At 57.6% G+C, this 18,844-nt stretch overlaps 1 protein-coding gene across 2 annotated transcripts in view; it reads left to right on the top strand.

Moving 5' to 3' along the window:
• Positions 1-18,844, top strand: part of IQSEC1 (IQ motif and Sec7 domain ArfGEF 1) — a 387,553-nt gene that overhangs the window by 361,400 nt on the left and 7,309 nt on the right. For both annotated transcript variants that reach the window (XM_044920968.1, XM_044920976.1), the window contains 9 exons: positions 262-423; positions 2,968-3,090; positions 4,437-4,603; positions 9,220-9,359; positions 9,821-9,850; positions 11,434-11,559; positions 12,784-12,883; positions 15,306-15,467; positions 16,259-16,435. In XM_044920968.1, the coding sequence (XP_044776903.1) occupies positions 262-423; positions 2,968-3,090; positions 4,437-4,603; positions 9,220-9,359; positions 9,821-9,850; positions 11,434-11,559; positions 12,784-12,883; positions 15,306-15,467; positions 16,259-16,435 (1,187 nt within the window). The remainder of the gene's footprint in view (positions 1-261; positions 424-2,967; positions 3,091-4,436; positions 4,604-9,219; positions 9,360-9,820; positions 9,851-11,433; positions 11,560-12,783; positions 12,884-15,305; positions 15,468-16,258; positions 16,436-18,844) is intronic.

The following is an 18,844-nucleotide window of genomic DNA, read 5'->3' as shown; positions in this document are numbered from 1 at the left end:
TTCCAGTCTGCCTGGCAGTGAGACACAGGACAGTGACTTCTACACTGAGGCGCGTTTGGGGCAGTGCAGAACACGAGGGGGGTGGGGACAGTCCCTGCTCCGGCTGATGGCCCAGTCCCAGCCTATGCCTAGTGCAGGGTCTGGGCAGTTCTGGGTTCCTCCGGCGGACCGGGACAGGGCACCTGGAGTACCCAGGGAGGAGGGCAAGCCAGGAGGGGTTGGGGCAGCCAGGGCTGAGCCTGTCTCTCGTCCCGCCCCTAGGAAGCCTGAGAAGGGCGTCCAGTACCTCATCGAGCGTGGCTTTGTGCCTGACACGCCAGTGGGGGTAGCCCACTTCCTGCTGCAGCGCAAGGGCCTCAGCAGGCAGATGATCGGCGAGTTCCTGGGCAACCGGCAGAAACAGTTCAACCGAGACGTGCTCGAGTGAGTTCTGGGGCTGGGGGGGGTGGGGGGGTGGACCTGCACACACGCGGTGTCAGGCTCACCCTGCTCGCTGGAACACACACCGAATCCTCCCCTTAGCTCTTTCTTGCTCCTGGACACGCACAGACACCCCACATGGTTTTGCACATCACACCCTGCCAGGCATACATGCGTGCCTCCACCCCCGGGCGCTATAGCTCACACGCTGACCCTGCGGGGCCCCCCTGCACGCACCCTTGGCCCCTCCATCCCTCTCCAGCAGGACCAAGCCTCTACAGCACTGGGGGGTTGGAGGTCTGAGCTCAGTCCCCCAGCCTGACTGCCAACTGTCCTGACACACCCTCGGGGGCGGGGGGAGCCCAGAGAGACCCCAGTGCCTCCGTCCCCTGCATCTCTCCTGCCTCTCCTGCCTGGGAGATCTGGGGGTGAGAGTCCAACCATGGCTGGTAGCCACGGCCCTCCCAGCTACTTGCAACTCTGCAGAAAACCCTGTTTCCAGCTCCCTGGGAACTGCTGAGAGTTTTGAGAAGCACTGTCCAGCTTGTACCCCAAGTTTGCCCATTCCTCCTTGAGACTGCCCTAAGTGGAAAGGCCCCCTGCCCTTGGACCCTTGGGTTTACAGAGCAGTTACTGTGTATGGGCCCTGTGTCGTCCTCAAACATGCAAGGGTGGGTGTCGGGTCTCACTAAGCCCCTCTCACAGAGGAGGAGCCGAAGCCGTGGGACAGGATGGAATAGGGCGGCTCAGGCCCCAGGGGAGCATCTCCAGTGAGGATATTTCTGACCAGGCAGCTACACACCGAGATGTAGGCCAGGAGCAGAAATCAAAGCGGGGTAAAGAGCGAACCATTAGTAACAAGGACAGTACCTTGCATCGTCCAGCCCTGCCTCATCAGATGGAAGAACAAAGGCAACGGGGTGGGCAGCGGGCCTTCTGGGGCCAGGCATGTCCGCCATAAGGAGGAGCCTGGCCACATGCGTGCCCGCCATGTCTGCACTGCCCTGGGAGGAGGTGGGCAGCTGCCCCGGCCTCTTATACATGTGAGGAAACCCGGGCCCAGGGAAGGGCTGGCCCGGGTCCCCCCCACCCCCACACACGCAGACTCACATGCACACGTCTGTACTCATTCAGTCACACGTACACCCAGCACATGCGCAGACACACGGGTCACAGTGAGCCACGGTGTTCAGCGGCAGCTGAAGCTAACAGCCAGCCAAATGGCGTCTGTGCCCTTGCTCGGCCCGATGTGCCCCCCTGGGCTGCATTCTCCCTGCTTGCGTTTCTGTTCCGGCCCTCAGCGGGAAAAGCCTGCTGCATTGTTCATATGGTTAGCGCCCCTCTCCGCCTTTTAAACCAGCGTCAGGAAGCAGCTCAGGGGAAAGCAGATGAGGTCCTTAGTGAATTGGGCCTAAGACGGTCTTGGGCCAGCCCCCCACCCCCTGCAGCCATTCCTGCGCTCCCCCCAGGCTTCCCCCCACCCCACCCCCAAGCTAGCCGCTGGTCCGTAGGAAATCCGTGCATTGTTCTCCCCCATCAGAAAATAGCAGCAGCCTCAGGAAGTAGCGATCCTCACCCCACCCCCACCCCCGACCCTCCACACCAGGCGTCCAGCTCAGATGCTAGTCAGCAAATTACCCTGTGTGGCCCCTGCCCTCCCCCAGCTGCTCTGCAGCAGCCTCCGAGGATGGGGGCGCCGCAGTTAATGCCCAAGCCCAGAGCAAGGGCCCTGGCAGTGAGGATTACGGCCCGCTATGGCCGAGGCCTCTGCAGTGCCACCAGGGGTGGCCATGGCTTTGTTACAAATAGATACACTGGAAACCACAGCCTGCTGAGTGGGTCCCTGGGGCAGACCCCACCTTCTCCGTTCAGGGGTCTGGCTCAGAGAACAAGGCATGGCGTGCCGGAGGGCGAGGGCAGGGCTGGGATGAGGAGAACCAGACAAAACCCGCTCAGCCATTTCTGCAAGCTCCGCTCCCCTTGGCGGATTGGCAGATGAGGATGGCACAGGGCCTCCAAGGTGCCCCTTGAAAGACACCCAGGCCCCTCCATGTGGGGAGATGGGCTCAGTGCACAGTCACTGCCCGACCTTAGTGGACAGCCCCGACCTCCCGGGGAAGATGGGCGGGCTGTGCCGGCATCCCTCGCAGACAGCCCGGGAAGACTCCTGCGGTCGCGTGCTGTTCTGTGCCCTGGGTCATGTGCACGCTGAGGGCCTGTATCAGGAACGGCCATAGGCCACAGGCTCTGGCCCCTCTGTAGAAAGCTACGCACAGGGATATGGGCACCAACATTTTCCTATAGTCTCAGGGGGTCTGTAGACTCCCCCAGAAGCACAGGGGTCTTTGGGCTGTGATCTGAAGTGTTTAGTGATTGGAGGAAGCCAGGCGGAGGGCCCTTCTGGACAAGAGGCGGCCGGGTCCCCTGGCTCTGGGCAGCTCACGGCCTGCCCTGCATGGGCTTCCTTTGTGCTCTGCCCCCAACAGGAAGGCCAGCAGGGGCTGTGCGGGCAGCAGACCCTCATGGGGCCTTGGTCTCTCGTTTCAGCTGTGTGGTGGATGAGATGGATTTCTCCGCCATGGAATTAGATGAAGCCCTCAGGAAGTTCCAGGCACACATCCGGGTCCAAGGGGAGGCTCAGAAGGTGGAGCGGCTCATCGAGGCATTCAGGTTGGGGTCAGGGCAGGGCATGGGTGGGTGTCGGGAAGAGGAAAGTTCCTGACTCTGAGGCCCATGGCTCAGGGCCGGAATCCCCCTCTCCAGCCCTGTCCCCAGGGCAGGGTCAGGTGGCCCTCAACTTGCCTGGGGAATGAGGCAGTAAGTAGCCCCTTCTGTGTGCCGGGTGCTGTGCTGGTTATCTCTAGAACCAGACTTTTGGACAGTCTGTGTTCCTCCGGGTCCTCATGAGCATCACTCATTCATGAGTCCGTGTCGTCATTGTCTGCCCATTCACAAAGGGCAGCCCATCTCACACAGTAACTCAGAGCACAAGCTGCAGAACCAGATGGCCTGGCTCTGACACCCATTCTGTCACTTACTATGTGACTTTGCATGGGTAACCTAACCTCTCTGTGCCTCACATCCTTGCCTATAGCGTGGTGATCACAAAAGCACCTACCTGGTGGAAGGACTAAACCACTTTGGGCGTGTGGGCACACTTAGCCCAGTGCCTGGCACAACAGAGAGACCACAATCAAGGTCAGCTACCCACCCCACAGTCATTCTTCCCAGGACTGTGTGCACAGTGGCTGGGTAAGATCCTCCATGCCCACGCTAGGTGTGGGAGACACGAGTCAGCCACTGACCCAGCCCTCAGGGCTCATCACCAGTGGTGGGACCAAGGTTGGGAATGAGGACACAACAGGAGGACGACTCTGGGGCCCTGGGAGGGGGTTGTTCAGGCACTTCCTTCCAGGAGGGCTTCCTGGAGGTGGCGGCACTAATGGAGAAGACAGGAGTGAAGCCCATGCCGTCTGAGCTCCGATGACTCCTGCCTTAGTCATGGTGCCCCATGGTTTCTCTTCTCCAGTTTGCCCCCCTCACCCACCCCCTACCTGAGCCAGGCTCCTTTCATCTCAGGGTCCCAGGTAGCATGTCCAACAACCGCCATCACATCCCTGTTCCAGGCAGGGGAAGAGAGTGGACTCTGCCCTTTAAGGTACATCCTTAAAGATGCCCACATCCCATCTGCTCATACCCCACTGGCCCGAAGTTGGTCACCTTCTGGGCTGCATCCAATTCTGAGGAAGCAGCAGCCTCAGGAAGTAGCGGTCCTCACCCCACCCCCTATCGCCAGCTAGAGGACAGATGGCTGAGTTGTAACTAGCGTAAGGAGGAGCAGGTGTTACCCCCATTGACCAGATGTGCAAACCGAGGCTCCGAGGGCAGTGGCCAGCCTCAGCTGTTTAGTGCCGGGGCCCGAGCAGCGGCAGCCGTCCTGAGGGAGGGGCAGACCTGCGTCCTGCCCTGACTAAAGAGGTCCTAACCCTGCTCCCTCTCCCTCTCCCGGCCCCCAGCCAGCGGTACTGCATCTGCAACCCCGGGGTGGTTCGGCAGTTCCGGAACCCAGACACCATTTTCATCCTGGCGTTCGCCATCATCCTGCTCAACACAGACATGTACAGCCCCAACGTCAAACCTGAGCGGAAGATGAAGCTGGAGGACTTCGTCAAGAACCTGCGAGGTGAGCCGGCCTGGGCCCGGGGCTCTGGCGTTCAGCCGTCCCTTAGAGCACGTGCCCAGCCAGGCCACAGGCGGAGCCAGGGTGGGGCTGGGCTCCCGCACACCCCGTCCTTCCACAAACACGGCACAAATGACCCTGAGGAGTGCTGACAGCCATGACGGTCAGCGACACGCGCGGTGGGAGCACAGACTGGGTCTCGTGGTGCCACGAACCTCACTTGTGGAGGAAGGACGCACAGGGTTTTGACAGGTGGAGGTGGAGAGGGGGCGCCAGGCCTAAGAAAGTTCGGCCCAGCATGGGAGGGCCCACTAGGGCCAGATCGGGGGATGTGAAGGAGCAGCCTGGAGCCCGGGTGCTGGGTACCCCGGGCAGGCGGGGCTGGCCCACCCCGTCCCCGTCACTGCTTGCCTCCCTCTCCTACGCTCCACGTTCCTTGTGAAACCGACTTGCCTGTGTGTGTGTGTGTGTGTGTGTGTGTTTTAGAGGAACTTTCCATCATCGCTATAAACAGGAAGCCCGTATCATTTGGCACACTTAGGCAGTCACTATAAAAATGAATTCAGTGGACGAAAGCACCAGAGCTGCTTCTGGCCGAGCCCCAAGGCTGAGGTGCTAAGGTGGGCAGGGGGAAGGGAGGCCTTCCTGGTGTCATTGTGGAGGAAAGGCATTGAAAAGAGGACAGCTGTCTCCCAGATGGCACTGTGTTAGCTGGATAGCATGTCCTCGTGTACCTGGAGTCTCTGGAAGGAAGAGGAGGGACTATGTCCCTCTCCTGGGGAAACTCCAGCTGCAGCGGGCTGAGCTCCCCTTAGAAAGGGTGTCAGGTGTTCGGTATGTATACATGTAAGTGTGTGTAGATATATGCACGCACACACATACATTTTTTTTAGAGAGGGAGGTAGGGGCGGAGGGAGAGAGAGAATCTTAGCCAGGCTCTGCGTCCAGCATGGAACCCAACATGGGGCTCAATCTCATGACCCTGAGATCATGACCTGAGCCAAAATCAAGAGTCAGACACTTAACCGACTGAGCCACCCTGGCACCCCTGAGGGTGTCATGTTTTTAAAAAAGGAAAAAGCTGGTTTAAATCAGGTCCCAAGTTTGTGAGCTTGTTGAGCCATTTAAATGTACTCCTCTTGTCCTTTTTTCCTACAAAGCCCCTGCTCTGTCATCCCCTCTCCTAGGACAGGAGGACCCTCCTGGGATTTGAACTGTCCTAGCACGCCCCCTGGTGGTGGGCACCCCTGCAACAAGCCGGCTAATGGGATGCCCACCCAGAGCTGGCCGGGCTGCCCCCTGTTCCCAGCTGGGGAGTCAGGGCTTGGTTCAGACCACCCAGATGATGGCCATTCCCTGCACTGAGCACTCAAGGTGTGTGGCCCTCTGCTAGGTCTAAGGGGTGCTGTGGGCCCCAGGGAATTCAGGTCTCAGCTAGAGCTTCTAGGAAGCTAAGGAGTCTAGGAACTTCCTTAATCGCAAGTCAGCACGAGAGCACGGCCAGCAGATGCTTTGATGTGCACGCAGGGATGTGTGCTCCTCTATCAACCCTAGACCTCGCTCCTCACAGGGCTCAGCCTGATTCTGGTCTTCACAGAATCCTGTGTGGCCTCAGGGTGCAGAAAGCAGGCTGTACACGACATGCTGCTGGCGACCCCGGGGGAGTTTAAGGGTCTTTGTGATTTGACTGTGATTTTTTTTTCTGCCTGGAAACCTCATCCACGTAATTGGGACACCCCGCCCCCCACCACCGCCCAGTATTGGGAACCACAGGGGGAGCCAGAAATGATTAGCCAAGAGGAAAGAAAGCCAGGGGAAGGATGGGGTTGCTGGGTCAGATACTGCCAGGCAGCCACCCTCATGTCAGTGGCCCTGTGGTTTGTACCACCCTTGCATGTGACCATTCCAGCAGTCTGGGGCAGGGGGGTTGGGCATTATCATCCCACTTCTCAGTGGAGCAAGCTGCTGGTTCTCTCTTCTAACCCTGGGCCATTCCCACCAAATCCCATCTTTTCCAGCCAGGAACTCGGGAGTGTTCTGTTCCATCTTCCTTGTGTTCCAGAAGGGTAACCAAGGCAGAGAGGGAGGGGATTCGCCCAGGATCACACAGTAGGTGCATGACAGTGGGGGGAAGGCCTCTAGTCTCCCCAAGCCCACCTGGTGCTCTGCACTGGGCGGACATCCAGCTTGTTCTTTATAGAGGAAACCTTCCCCCCCACCCAACCTACACTGGACACATTTTCTCTGGAATTGCTCACCCCAGTTCACCCAGTAGGTCCAGCAGCAGGACCACCTCTGGGGGGTTGGAAGATGGGTGGGGGAGGAATAGCTCACCAGCATGGAAGCCGGATGAGCAATGCTTTTATTTTATTGATATTTGTTCTTAAATTCCCTAGATTGATTTTTTTGAATGGGTATTATCCTCACATAGTTTAAAAAAAAAAAAAAAAACAGAAAGTAATATAGCCTGGCAATCACGTTCCTTGCTATTTACCCAAAGGAGTTGAGAACATATGTCCACACAAAATCCTGCACACGGATATTTATAGCAGCTTTATTCATTGTTGCCAAAACTTGAAGCAACCAAGATGTCCTTCAGTAGGTGAACGAATACATAAACTGGCACCTCCAGACAACGGACTGTTATTCAGCACTAAAAAGAAATGAGCTATCGAGCCATGAGAAGACCTGGGGGAGCCTTAAATGCATATTACTGAGTGAAAGAAACCAGTTCTGAAAAGGCCACAGCTATATGACATTCCAGAAAAGGCAAAACTATGGAGACATAAAAGATCCGTGGGTGCTGGGGGTTGGAGGGAGGGAGGTACGAGTAGGTGCAGCCCAGGGGAGTTTCAGGGCAGTGACGTTCTCCCGTCTGACTCCACGATGGTGGGTATGCGCCATTAAACATTTATTATCGAATGCACAACACCAAGAGTGAATCCCAGTGTAAACTGTGGACTTTGAGTGAATGATGTGTCAGTGTAGTTTCACTGATTGTAATAAATATACCACTCTGATGGGGGAGGTTGGTAGTGGGATGCAGGGGAGGCAGGTGTTATGGGGAAATCGCTGTGCTTTCCCCTCAATTTTGCTGTGGACTTAACTGCTCTAAAAATCAGTTCTAGGGGCGCCTGGGTGGCTCAGTCGGTTAAGTGTCTGCCTTTGGCTCAGGTCATGATCCCAGGGTCCTGGGATCAAGCCCCGCATCGGGCTCCCTGCTCAGCAGGAAGCCTGCTTCTCCTTCTGCCTGCCACTCCCCCTGCTTGGGCTCGCTCTCTCTCTGACAAATAAATAAAATCTTGTAAAAAACATATACAAAACAAAAAACAGTTCTAAAAAAATAGTCTGTTTAAAAAAAAAAAAAGTAGGAAAGGTCTGTGGTGGAGCCCTTCCCACCCCTCCGTGTGCCCAGGTCATTCAGTCCCTGGTATACCGACCAGAGCCCCTCTGCTCGCGCAAGTACTAACATGCGTGACTAGTTTTACCCTCGTCTGTTTGGCACCTTGCTTTTCTCATTTAACAAATCTAAGAGAATGTTTCCATGTCAGTTCCCTATGGCCTTGCTCATTTTCCTGGCACATGTGTGGTATTTCATTGCCCTCCTGTGCAGTGATGTATTAATCAGTCTCCTATCAATGGGTAAATGGGTGAATTCCAGTCTTCTGCTATTTGGAAACCATGCTGCAATGAGTCAGCTTTTTGCGTATCCTGTCCCGTGGGATAAATTCCCCCCAAACGCAATCAGTGGCCCAGAGGGGGTTTGAGTTTATAATTGTGACAGGCAAGTGGCCCAGCTCAGGGACGGACCCACGCCCCAGTCCCACCAGCAATGTGTGAGAGGCCCCTTCCCAGAGCCTCGCCAACAGCACCAGTTACCAAACCCCTGGATTTTCGCCAGCCTGCGGTCTGAGGTGTGGGTTTGCGTTTCTCTCCTGAGTGGGGCTGAGTTTTCCTCACAGCAGTTTTTCAGGGTTTAGCAGAAAGGGTACGTGCCTGTTGTCAGAGCAACCCGGGTTCAAAGCCGGGCCCCCAGCGTCTGCGCATGTGACGTGAATGACAGCTAGCAGCAGGTGCACGGAATTCTCACTTTCTGGGAAACACCAGGGCTGCTCTGGCTTCCCCACAAGATCTCCGGGAAGCCACCAGTGGTGCTCTTGGTGGTCCACTTCAAATAGGACCCTCTGTCTGTGAGTCCCCCTGTGAGCCCCCTGCCTTCTGAAGGCCAAGCTGCTCTCAAAGTCCATGGCAGGACCCTCCCTGCCTGCCATGACACTACCCAGCACATCCTGGCCCCAGCTCAGAGATTCAGTCACATGGCTAGTCAGGGGTGAAGCAAGAACTTGGGCACAGCCCTGTTAGCAAGCTGATATGCATAAAGCCCTCGGAGCATGGCTGTGCTGGCCTGGTCCTGGTGGAAGGATTCTGAGACACTTTGTAATGGACTGAAGATGTTCAGTGGCTGTGGGTTCTGCTGAGGACTGGGGAAAGGGATCACCATTCTGACTGGGTTTAGAAACTGGTAAATGAGGGGTGAGCCTGGGGCCCGAAGCTCAGTGCTGCCACCGCCACCCAGGCCCTGGCCCTCCCTGACACCTGGCTGCCGTTCTCCTGCCCAGGTGTGGACGATGGTGAGGACATTCCCCGGGAGATGCTGATAGGGATCTATGAGCGCATTCGCAAGCGGGAGCTGAAGACCAATGAGGACCACGTGTCCCAGGTGCAGAAGGTGGAGAAGCTCATCGTGGGGAAGAAGCCGGTATGTGGTGACCCAGCGTCCCTGGCTCCCTCACTCCCACCCACCCCCACTCCATGTGACCCCGGGCCCACCTCACTGGCTTCAGCTTCGGACAGCGGCCTTGATGCCATTTGGAACCCGGCCCCTTAGGGGCAGGGTGGCGGAATTACTTCAGGTGTAGGGTGGCCCCTGCTATTTGGGAATCACAACCATTGGCTCTGGGTTCTATTTAAAGAGAGCCTGCGGCTCTTAAGAAACCAACAGCCAGAGTTGTGCAGTGGTCTCTTGGTGGCCCGGAAATGCCTTCATTGCTCCCTCAGAGTTCTGGCTGTGAGAACTGTGTGTGGCATGTCTGGACAGAGGACATGGGAGCCACAGGAGGGGTGCTTACCTACTTGGATGTCGTCCTGTCAGCTCTCTCCAGGCCCAGGTGCATTTTTTGGATCATTAATACCTTTGTTTGTTTCATGTTTCCCGCATAGATTGGATCCTTGCATCACGGGCTTGGCTGTGTGAGTATCCTTCTGCTTTTACATTCTGGCTGATATCCCGCCCTGTGGGTGGCCCCTGTGTCCTTTGTTCACATCACTGCCTTCCCTAGCTCCCAGGTCTACAATTCTGACTGCTTGAATTAATTTCTGGAGCGCTAAGAAATTTGATTTTCATAATTATCCCAGCCTCGAATCTCCACAGGCCCAGAGACTGTGGCCGCAGGGGGCGGGTTGTGCCATCAGGCCAGAGCAGATAGTCTCCTTCCCTCTCATCCGAGCCCGGCTGAGCACTGAGGCCAAGGCTTGTCCCCAGACCCGCAGGCACTGTGCCTGAAACAGACGCTCCTTCCCACCCCACCCACGCTCTGCCCCCTGACATCCACTGCCACGGCCTGGAGCAGGTTTGCCTGCTCACCCCAGGAGCACCTGGACACACAGCTAACCTGGCAGTCACGTGGCACATGCCTTCTGTGTCTGCCTCTCCTCGCCAGGCAGCCCCGTGCTGCGAGAGTCGGCGTCACAAACCTGTCTGCTCCCGCCTCTTCCCAGCTTCCCCCAGAGAGAGACCACTGGATGCTGCCATGACCATGACCTGCCCTCACCCGCCTCTCCGGCCCCACCTCTCACCATCCTCTCCCCTTGGTACTTTTGCTCCAAACAGGGCCGTTCCCTGAGCGCGCCCAGCCTGGGCCACGCACTCTCTCCCCATCTGAGGACTGGGGAAAGGGATTGCTATCCTGCCTGGGTTTAGAAACTGGTAAATGAGGGGTGTGCTGAGCTTGGGCATCCCTGCACCAGGGGCCCTGTTGCACAGTGGACCCTCCCTGCCTGCCATGACACTACCCAGCACGTCCTGGCCCTTTACTAACTTGCTGTCTCTTGTGTGAGCCTGGGTGCTCTCAGAGCCATAACTGGGCCTCCCAGGTGGCTTGTCACCACAGCCCATAGACACCGTACAAGTTGCACCTGGCCTTGAGAGCAGCTTGGGCTTCGGCAGGCAGGGGGCTCACGTGAACCCATGCTAGGCATGTTCGGAGTGGAGGCCCAGGCCAGGCCCCACAGAGTGGTGGCAGCTGGCTCAGGACTTGGGACAGGGTTTTTCGGGCATCAGAACCATCGGGATTCTCTAGGAGGGGCTCTACACCTTCCCTGTTGTGTGGCTGAGGCAAGTTGCTCAACCTCTCTGTGCCTCAGTTTCCTCATCTAGAGTAGACACTCTCTGAAGAAACCTTGACAGAGACTACCGGGCTTATGTCTGTGACAGGCACTTTATGGGGACTCAGGGGCCATGAATTTCTCACTTGGGGGGGCGCGGCTACCATGTGAGTGTGATGCTCTAAGAAGTCTGGGACCTGCCTGAAGGAAAGGAAAGGAAGGAGGTGTCACGAGAAGCAGGGGAGCTTTCCAGGGCCCTTCAGGAGAGCTCCTGAGGAAGAGCCGGGGAGAACTGCTAGGAATCCAAACACGTCTGCTCTGCTGTGCACGGTTGGTGGGAGAGGGCGTTCTCGAATGCCAGGCCCACAGGCTGGGTTCCGAGTGTGCTGCCTGGGCTCCAGCCGAGGGGCAGGGGGCTGACTGACAGCAGTGCTTCCCTCCCCACACAGGTGCTCTCTCTGCCCCACCGGAGGCTGGTCTGCTACTGCCGGCTTTTTGAGGTTCCAGACCCAAATAAGCCCCAGAAACTTGGACTGCACCAGCGAGAAATCTTCCTGTTTAACGACCTCCTGGTGGTATGTGGTTCCCCACAGCATGCCGTGGCTGGGAGGGCGGCTCAGGGCAGCCTCGACCTGCGCCTCTGGTCTCTGTGTGGCCATGTCTGCCGGCGCTCCGGAAAGGCACCCGTGGGGGTGGGGTGCGGGTGACAGGGCTGGACTTAGCCCCACGGTCTTTAGGTTAGCAGAGGCAGAGTCTGACTCCCAGCACTGCCAGTGAGCACAGGGCCTCACTGGCTTCTGGAAAAGCCCAGAGGGGCCTCTGGGCCTTCAGCCCCAACTGCTCCCGGAGGCTCCCACTGTGTCAGCAGGACTCCTCTTCGGACTGTCTCTCAGCTGTGTGGGTTCCCTTCTGTCCAAGAAGGGAATGTCAGCCTTGGCAGCTGCAGGCCTCACCTGCCCCCTTTCCTTGCATCCCTGGCCAGTGGGATTCTCTTCGTAAGAGCCCGAGCCAAGGTCTCACTGCATCCCAGGCCCGTGCCCAAGCCACTCCTGGGGGCCAGGCAGATGCGGTGCTTTCTCATTGGCTAAGCCTGGGCCACTGCCCACCCCCAGGACTACTGAACTGAGGGTGACAGAGAGGGAGTTCCCCAAAGGGAAACTGAGGAGCTCCTGCCCGGAAAAACGGTGGCATGGGTGCTAGCCCCTGGGGACAAAAATGCCCCTGCAGACAGTAGGGCGAACCTGTCCTTTGGGTCTCTGTCTCTCTCCCGCATGCCACAGGCTTTTTGCTAGAGGCCCTTGTCCCTGATCCCTACCTGCTTGAGAGTCAGCTGTTCCTCTCTGATTACTGAGCCTGGAATCTGGACCTATGGGTTTCCAGTCCTTTGTTAAGAGTCCCTGACCTCAAGCAAGTTACTTCAAACTTCTGAGCCTCCATTTTTCTCCTCCAAAATTAATTTTTCAGGCAGTTACAGTGCTCAGGTGGGGTCCTGGGCTTAAGTGCCCGGCCCGGCGCCTTCAGGGTCCTGTGCCATGCCACCATGCCCATCACCTCTCTGCTAGCTTGAGGGGTGTCACTGCCAGCTGGGAAGACACCTGGGACTTGTAGGAACAGAGCCAGCATCCATGTCCAAAGATATGCATGGGCACACAGCCCTCTCTCCTGCCCCAGAGGCCTCCCTGACCTCTGAATTGCTGAAAGCGTTCTGACATTAGGCCCACTTAGAATCCTGAGCTCCCAGAGCTGCATCTGGGCAGTGAACATGATGGGACTCAGCCTCTGTCTCCGGCTACCCCCAGGTTACCAAGATCTTCCAGAAAAAGAAGAACTCCGTGACCTACAGCTTCCGACAGTCCTTCTCCCTGTACGGCATGCAGGTCCTGCTCTTCGAGAACCAGTGTAAGTCTGTACTGGGGGCCTGCCGCGGCCTGGCCACGAGCGTGCACGCTGGGGCGCTTGTCCACGCGTGGCCGTGCGCCATGTGGCAGGAGACGGCGTCGCAGCTCTCGCCCTGTAGTCAGGAAGCGCTGCGCTCCCCAGCAATCTCCCCTTCCGCCCGGTTCCCGAGGACAGACCCCCAGGGTGGCGCTCCCTCGCATGCTCTTACTCCCACGTCACCAGCCGAGAGCAGCTTATTGACCAGGAGTCTGAGAAGCAGCAGTAATGGGGAAGAATTTCATAACATTGTACATGGTGGTTATCACATTTACTTTTTCTGTTCCTTCTGCTTACGGGTGGTAAGATTTTTTTAATTTAGAGCAGAGTGCATTTACATCAATAAAAACTTGGCGGGAAGACCTCAAGTTAAACAGCACAGGTCATGTGCAACCGTAAGTGAACGAACAGGTGAGGCCATGCCTGAGGGGCTGTGGAGGACAAGACCTCAGCCCTGAGCGGAGAGCCTGGGTTCACGTGCTGCTCTCGTTCGCAGTGGCTGTGTGGCCCAGCTGTGTAACCTCTCCGGGCTCCAGTCCCTCTGTCTATGAAGTGCCTACCTCATAGACTCAGCTCATTCCATGCACATGAAGTACTTAGAACAGCCCCTGAAACAGGATTTGTTCTTAGCTGCTACTGAAAAGTCTCCTCTGGGTATGAGTGGGCCGTGGGGCCTAGGGATTTTGGGGGGGAGCTCATACCCCCACTGACTTCTTCTGTTGACCTGGTCCTTCTCCAACACCCAAGCCCTTCCCTTTTCCTCTCTCCCTCTTTGTCCTGTCCTGGTTGGGGGTCCGTGAGCTGCAGGCTGAGCCAGGCCTCCTGAGACGGGGGTAGAGGTTTGGTCCTGCTGCCTTGCCCATTCTGAACCGACCCAAGGGGAGGCCTGCGCCTGTGGAGTGTCATGGTGTCTCCAGCAGCAGGGAAGCCCTCGTCCTCTCGGACAGGTCACCAAGCCACCATCTGATCAGCTGTCCATCTGCAGGTTGAGAAAGTACCAGGGACCTGTGGCTGGGCCATCCCAAACCCTGGGGCCTGAGGGCTTGGATTTGGGGCTCTTGACCCCTTCTCTGTCCCAGATGGAACTGGCACCTGCTGTGTCCCCAACCCTGCCATCTCTCCACCTCCTGCTCTGTCTACCACATCCCAGGCCAGGAAGCCTGCCTTGCCTCAGTTTCTACCAGGTGGCCCCAGGGAGGATGGCGCCATCCCACATCATCCTGAGCAGCAGGCCCCCTCTTGGAAGGAGTGGCAGTGGTTGTGATGCTCACAGCAGTGGGCCCCACCAGACTGAATCCTCAGGCAGAAGCTGTGCCATCATCATTTTTAGATTCCCAGGGTTTAGCCCTCAGTCCTGGACACAAGGCACTGGCAGGAGCCCCAGAGCTGACACTGACATTTCTATGAGACATTCCTTCATACCACGGATCTTAGCGTGGTGGCCTTCGATCAGTCCCAGCTCAGTTATATTATAGTCCATTTATAGATTTATTTTTTAATTCGTTGAGCTGATACTTAAATCTTCATATGAAACTTTTAGTTATTTTTGACTTCTCTTAAAAACTGGGATTTGGCATTGCTAGGCCCGCATTCCCATGTGGTGGTCTTCGGCTGCACGCCCCTCTCCCTACTCGCTCTGTTGCTCTTAGGTCTCATGTGGTTTGCTTCCTACATTTAGGGAACATGTTTGGGCCTCTAGGTATTTGAGTACCCAGCCTTGACCGCGAAGTCTGAGCAAAAGTAGGATCGGTGTTTGAGCCAAGAACCTGCAAACACCCACTGAGGGGAGAGGTACTGCCAGAGGACCAAAGCCACAGAGACCCCATGAGCTCCGAGGTGGCACCAGACAGGTCTGAGCAGAAGGCACGGCCCTCAGCGTAGAGTGCCTTGGGCATGGGGCACCCAGGATGCATCCAAGGAAACTGAGGGTCTAGAGGCCATTTGGTAGAGAACAGAGCTCAGCGTACCCTCAGAATTGTCTGAGGTGACCAGATAAAACTCGCCACCCAGCACAGGACGCTACCTCTGACTCCTCCTGGACTCCACCCCTAGCCACTCTCTCAAACTTCAGGCAGTGACCAAGGACCTTGAATTGAAGGGTCCAGTCTCCATGACCTTCAGGCTGAGGAAGAATGGGGGCCGTGGCCTCTGCCTAGATCAGCCCTATCTGCCCCCGACTTACAGACGGAACAACACGGACCCAGGTCGGGAGATGGGGATTTTCTGGCAGTCCCTGTGGTCTGCGCTGTGGATGCCTTTCCTTCCCGGCTGGACACATCCGCTGAGAGCCTGGCTCTCAGACTTCTTAGTATTTTCTTGACCAGAGGGAGATTGCAGAGATCACACGGGGACCCATGGGTTCTTCTCCTCTCCTCCTCCTTTGCAGACTACCCCAATGGCATCCGGCTCACGTCTGCTGTCCCCGGAGCAGACATCAAAGTGTTAATAAACTTTAATGCTCCCAATCCTCAAGACCGGAAGAAGTTCACTGATGACCTGCGGGAGTCCATCGCGGAAGTACAGGAGATGGAGAAGCACAGGATAGAGTGTAAGCTGCAGGCCCCCTGGAGAGGAAGAGCCAGCAGCCCCGGCATCTCTGGGGACTCTGTGAGGCCTCGCCTGTCCTTCCCACGGCCCTGTGACAGGACAGCCCACCTGCCCGGGCCAGAGGTGGTGGCATGGGGAGGGCAGCTGAGGCCTCCCTGTGAGAGCCAGGGCTTCAGCGGCCCAGGCCCATCCTGCCTGTGGGACCACACGGCATGTCCTTCGAGGGCCTTAGTTCTCTGGTCACCCCATGAGACAAGCGTTCCCGGAGTTCTGGAGCTGAGCTCTTTGCACTTCAGTGTGGTTATTATTTGTCTGTCTTCCGCATCAGGGCCCAAGTGATTGATGGGATCACAGCCGAGCCCATGCCCTGGGTTCCATCAAAGCTGATTATAATCTTTCCCTCTCCTGGCTCCAAGCCTCGCTCCCTAGAGACACATAGCTACCCCCATCCAGGGCAAGGCCAGGTTACCCGTTGCTTATCTGCAGGCCCAGGCCGGTCAGTCTCCTTGTCGGCCCTCAGGCCTGCAAAGTGACTATCTTCCCTGCAGACCCAAGACCCATGCCTCTCCAGCCTCCCTTCCAGGGTTTCCTTCCAGCTCCCTTTTGTGAAAGGCAGCATTCATACCTTCTCTTTCCCAAGACAGCCCTGGACCCCGACTTCTCCCCATGCCAGGCAGATGGCAGCTGGGCCTGCTGCCAAGCCTGCATAGAGGGCCCTGGTCCCGTGCCCACCCCGGGCTGTCCCCTCAAGGCTGTGCTCCTCTCACCGGTCCCTCGCCCCCTCTGTTTTAGCGGAGCTCGAGAAGCAGAAGGGCGTCGTGCGGCCCAGCATGTCCCAGTGCTCCAGCCTCAAAAAGGAGTCGGGCAACGGGACGCTGAGCCGGGCCTGCCTGGACGACAGCTACGCGGGCGGGGAGGGCCTCAAGCGCAGCGCCCTCAGCAGCTCCCTGAGGGACCTCTCGGAAGCGGGTAAGAGCCGGGCCGGGTACCCCTTCCTAGTCCAGCGCATGCAGGACTCGGACCAGGCAGCTGGGGCACGCCTGGTGCGCCGGGAAGGGCCTGCAGTGGCGGCCGGTGGTGGCAGCAGGGCTCAAACGGAGCACTTCCCGTGACCGTCCCCAAACCGTAGCAACATCTGACCACGCAAAGCGGGCGTCCCCTGAAGGCCAGAGGCAACAGGACCCACTTGTTAAGGCAGAACAGCCAGGAGGTTACCCCCGTTCTCCCTTTCTCCTTGTAAGGGTTTTGTTTATTCTTTTATTTGTTTTCCGGAAACTGCTCTCACACAGAGCGAGCCAGGCCCCGCTGATGGATGTGTCCCTTGTCCTCTGTGCTGCTGCGTCCCTGTGTTTTATGCTGATGAATGAAATGGAGTGAAGCCCCCTAAACTGTGTCTGGAGACCCCCTCTCCCCGCTGTCCCTGGTCTTGCTTCCCTCACAGCGGTCTCCCTTCTTGGGAAACCCAGGCCCCCATCCAGCCCAGAGCCGGTGGCTGCAGCTGCCCCTGGGATGTCGGGGGGAGAGCCCTGGCAGAACTGTGATTTTTGTTGTTGTTTCTTTGTTTCTGTGTGTGTTTATTTGCTGCCAGCCTCTTAATACCCAAGCAAGCAGCATCTCTTCAAGCCTCCCAGATTTCCCGGGGCGGGGGGTGCACGGAGAGCATCAGGGGGCTTCTGCTGGCGGCCCTCACCTGGCCAGGTCCTCTGAGCGAGTGTTGCTCCAGACTGCTTGGCCCACAGCGCCGTCAGAGGAGTCGTGGAGGACGGCCCCCGCCCCCTGTCTAGCCAGGCAGCTTCTCCTAGGAGCCTGATTATAGGCCCTGGTTTGTTGGAGAAGACCCCATCGGGCCGCGATCGGCCCCCTCCCCTCCTGGGGGCTCACCAGCCCACCGTGCCTCAGGCACTACCCTGCGGCCAGCTCTGGGCCCTGCAACGGGAGCCTGCCCGGGACCCCATCCCTCCCCTGCCCCACCAGCACTGCTGCCTCCCTGCAGCTTAGTCATTGCCCAGAAATTTGTTTTTTCTTCTTTTTTTTTTTTTTTTTTGAGTTGGATTTTTTTTTTCCTTTGCCTTTTTTTGTCTTGTCATATATTTTTTTTTCCATAGTAAAAATCAGAAATCCATTGCCAGCATGAGGGTTAACCCAGAGTTTCTCAACCCCTGCAGTCTTGACGTTTAGTGCTGTGGGGGGCTGTCCTGCGCCCTGCAGGATGTTTAGCAGCATCCCTGGCCTCTACCTACGAGATGCCGGGAATACCTCCCTCAGTCATAAGAGTCAGTAATGCCTCCAGAAATTTCCAGGTGTCCGCAGCGGGGGTTGGGGGGCGGGGGACACAAAAATCACCCCTGGTTGGCAAAACTGCCCCTGGTTGAGAACCACTGGTTTTCCCTATGGCTTGTTAAACCCAGCTAAACATAACTGGACTGCTCTGGGCCTCTGCAGGCTGGGGGCTGGGGCCTCTGTTTGAGTTTGTGCAGTGGGTAAGCCCTGGCCTCTCTGTTCCCTGATGCAGTGCCCGGAGGGCTGAGGGGTCTTGTCCAGCCCCTCAGGGTAACTGTGGCTCTGTTGAAACTGAGGCTCCCACCATGGCCGGGATGGCCCTCATGACCAGCCACATCTCTTCCTGCTCCTGGGGGTCAGGGAGAGCCGCATGCCCAGGCCCATGGCCACGTGAGAGACAGAGCTCTGAGATTCGGCTGCTTTCCATTTATTGTTCCTGTTGCCACTGTCATTTGGGCATTCTGAGCTAAGAAAAACTCTAGGGATGGAGTCTTCCCGGGAGACAGTGAAAAGAATCCGCAGGGAAGAAAGCCCCCTCTACCCAGGAAGCTTGGAGGGCGAGGCAAGGGGTGTAGGAGTGCTGGCAGCTGCCCTCGCCCCAGACTAGGAATGGGCCACCTGGGATCTCCAGAGGGAGACTGGCCGGTGTCGGCAGCCATCCCGGAAGACTCTGGGCGCAGCGGCTGGAGACAAGGAACCCCTTGTCCTGCACTGGGTCGAGCTGCTGCTTTCCGGAGGCAGCGTCACTGCACCCACCGTGGCCCTCACCAAGATGAGCTCGTGGAGAAGAGGCAAGGCCTCGGGGCACTCAGCGCTTGGCATGTCACCACTCCGAGAGCAGCTGCGAGAGAGTGACCTACGATCACACAGCATCCCAGGAGACGACACACCTCAGATGGAGACCTTGGAGACCCAAGAGGCAGTTACAGTTTGGCCCGCGAGGAGATCTCTAGGAGCCCCTGACGTTCTCAGAGCTGCCCAACACCTCCCACATGGTCTTCCTTCGCCCGGGACCCCGTGCTCAATTCAGTGGCACCAGAGTCCTGCCAGCCTGAGATCGAGGACCTGCAAGGACCAGGGACACAGGTGTGACTGGGC

Source organism: Neomonachus schauinslandi, chromosome 1 (assembly GCF_002201575.2).
Source record: "Neomonachus schauinslandi chromosome 1, ASM220157v2, whole genome shotgun sequence".
Lineage (NCBI taxonomy): Eukaryota > Metazoa > Chordata > Mammalia > Carnivora > Phocidae > Neomonachus > Neomonachus schauinslandi.
This window is presented reverse-complemented; position numbering and strand designations above follow the sequence as displayed.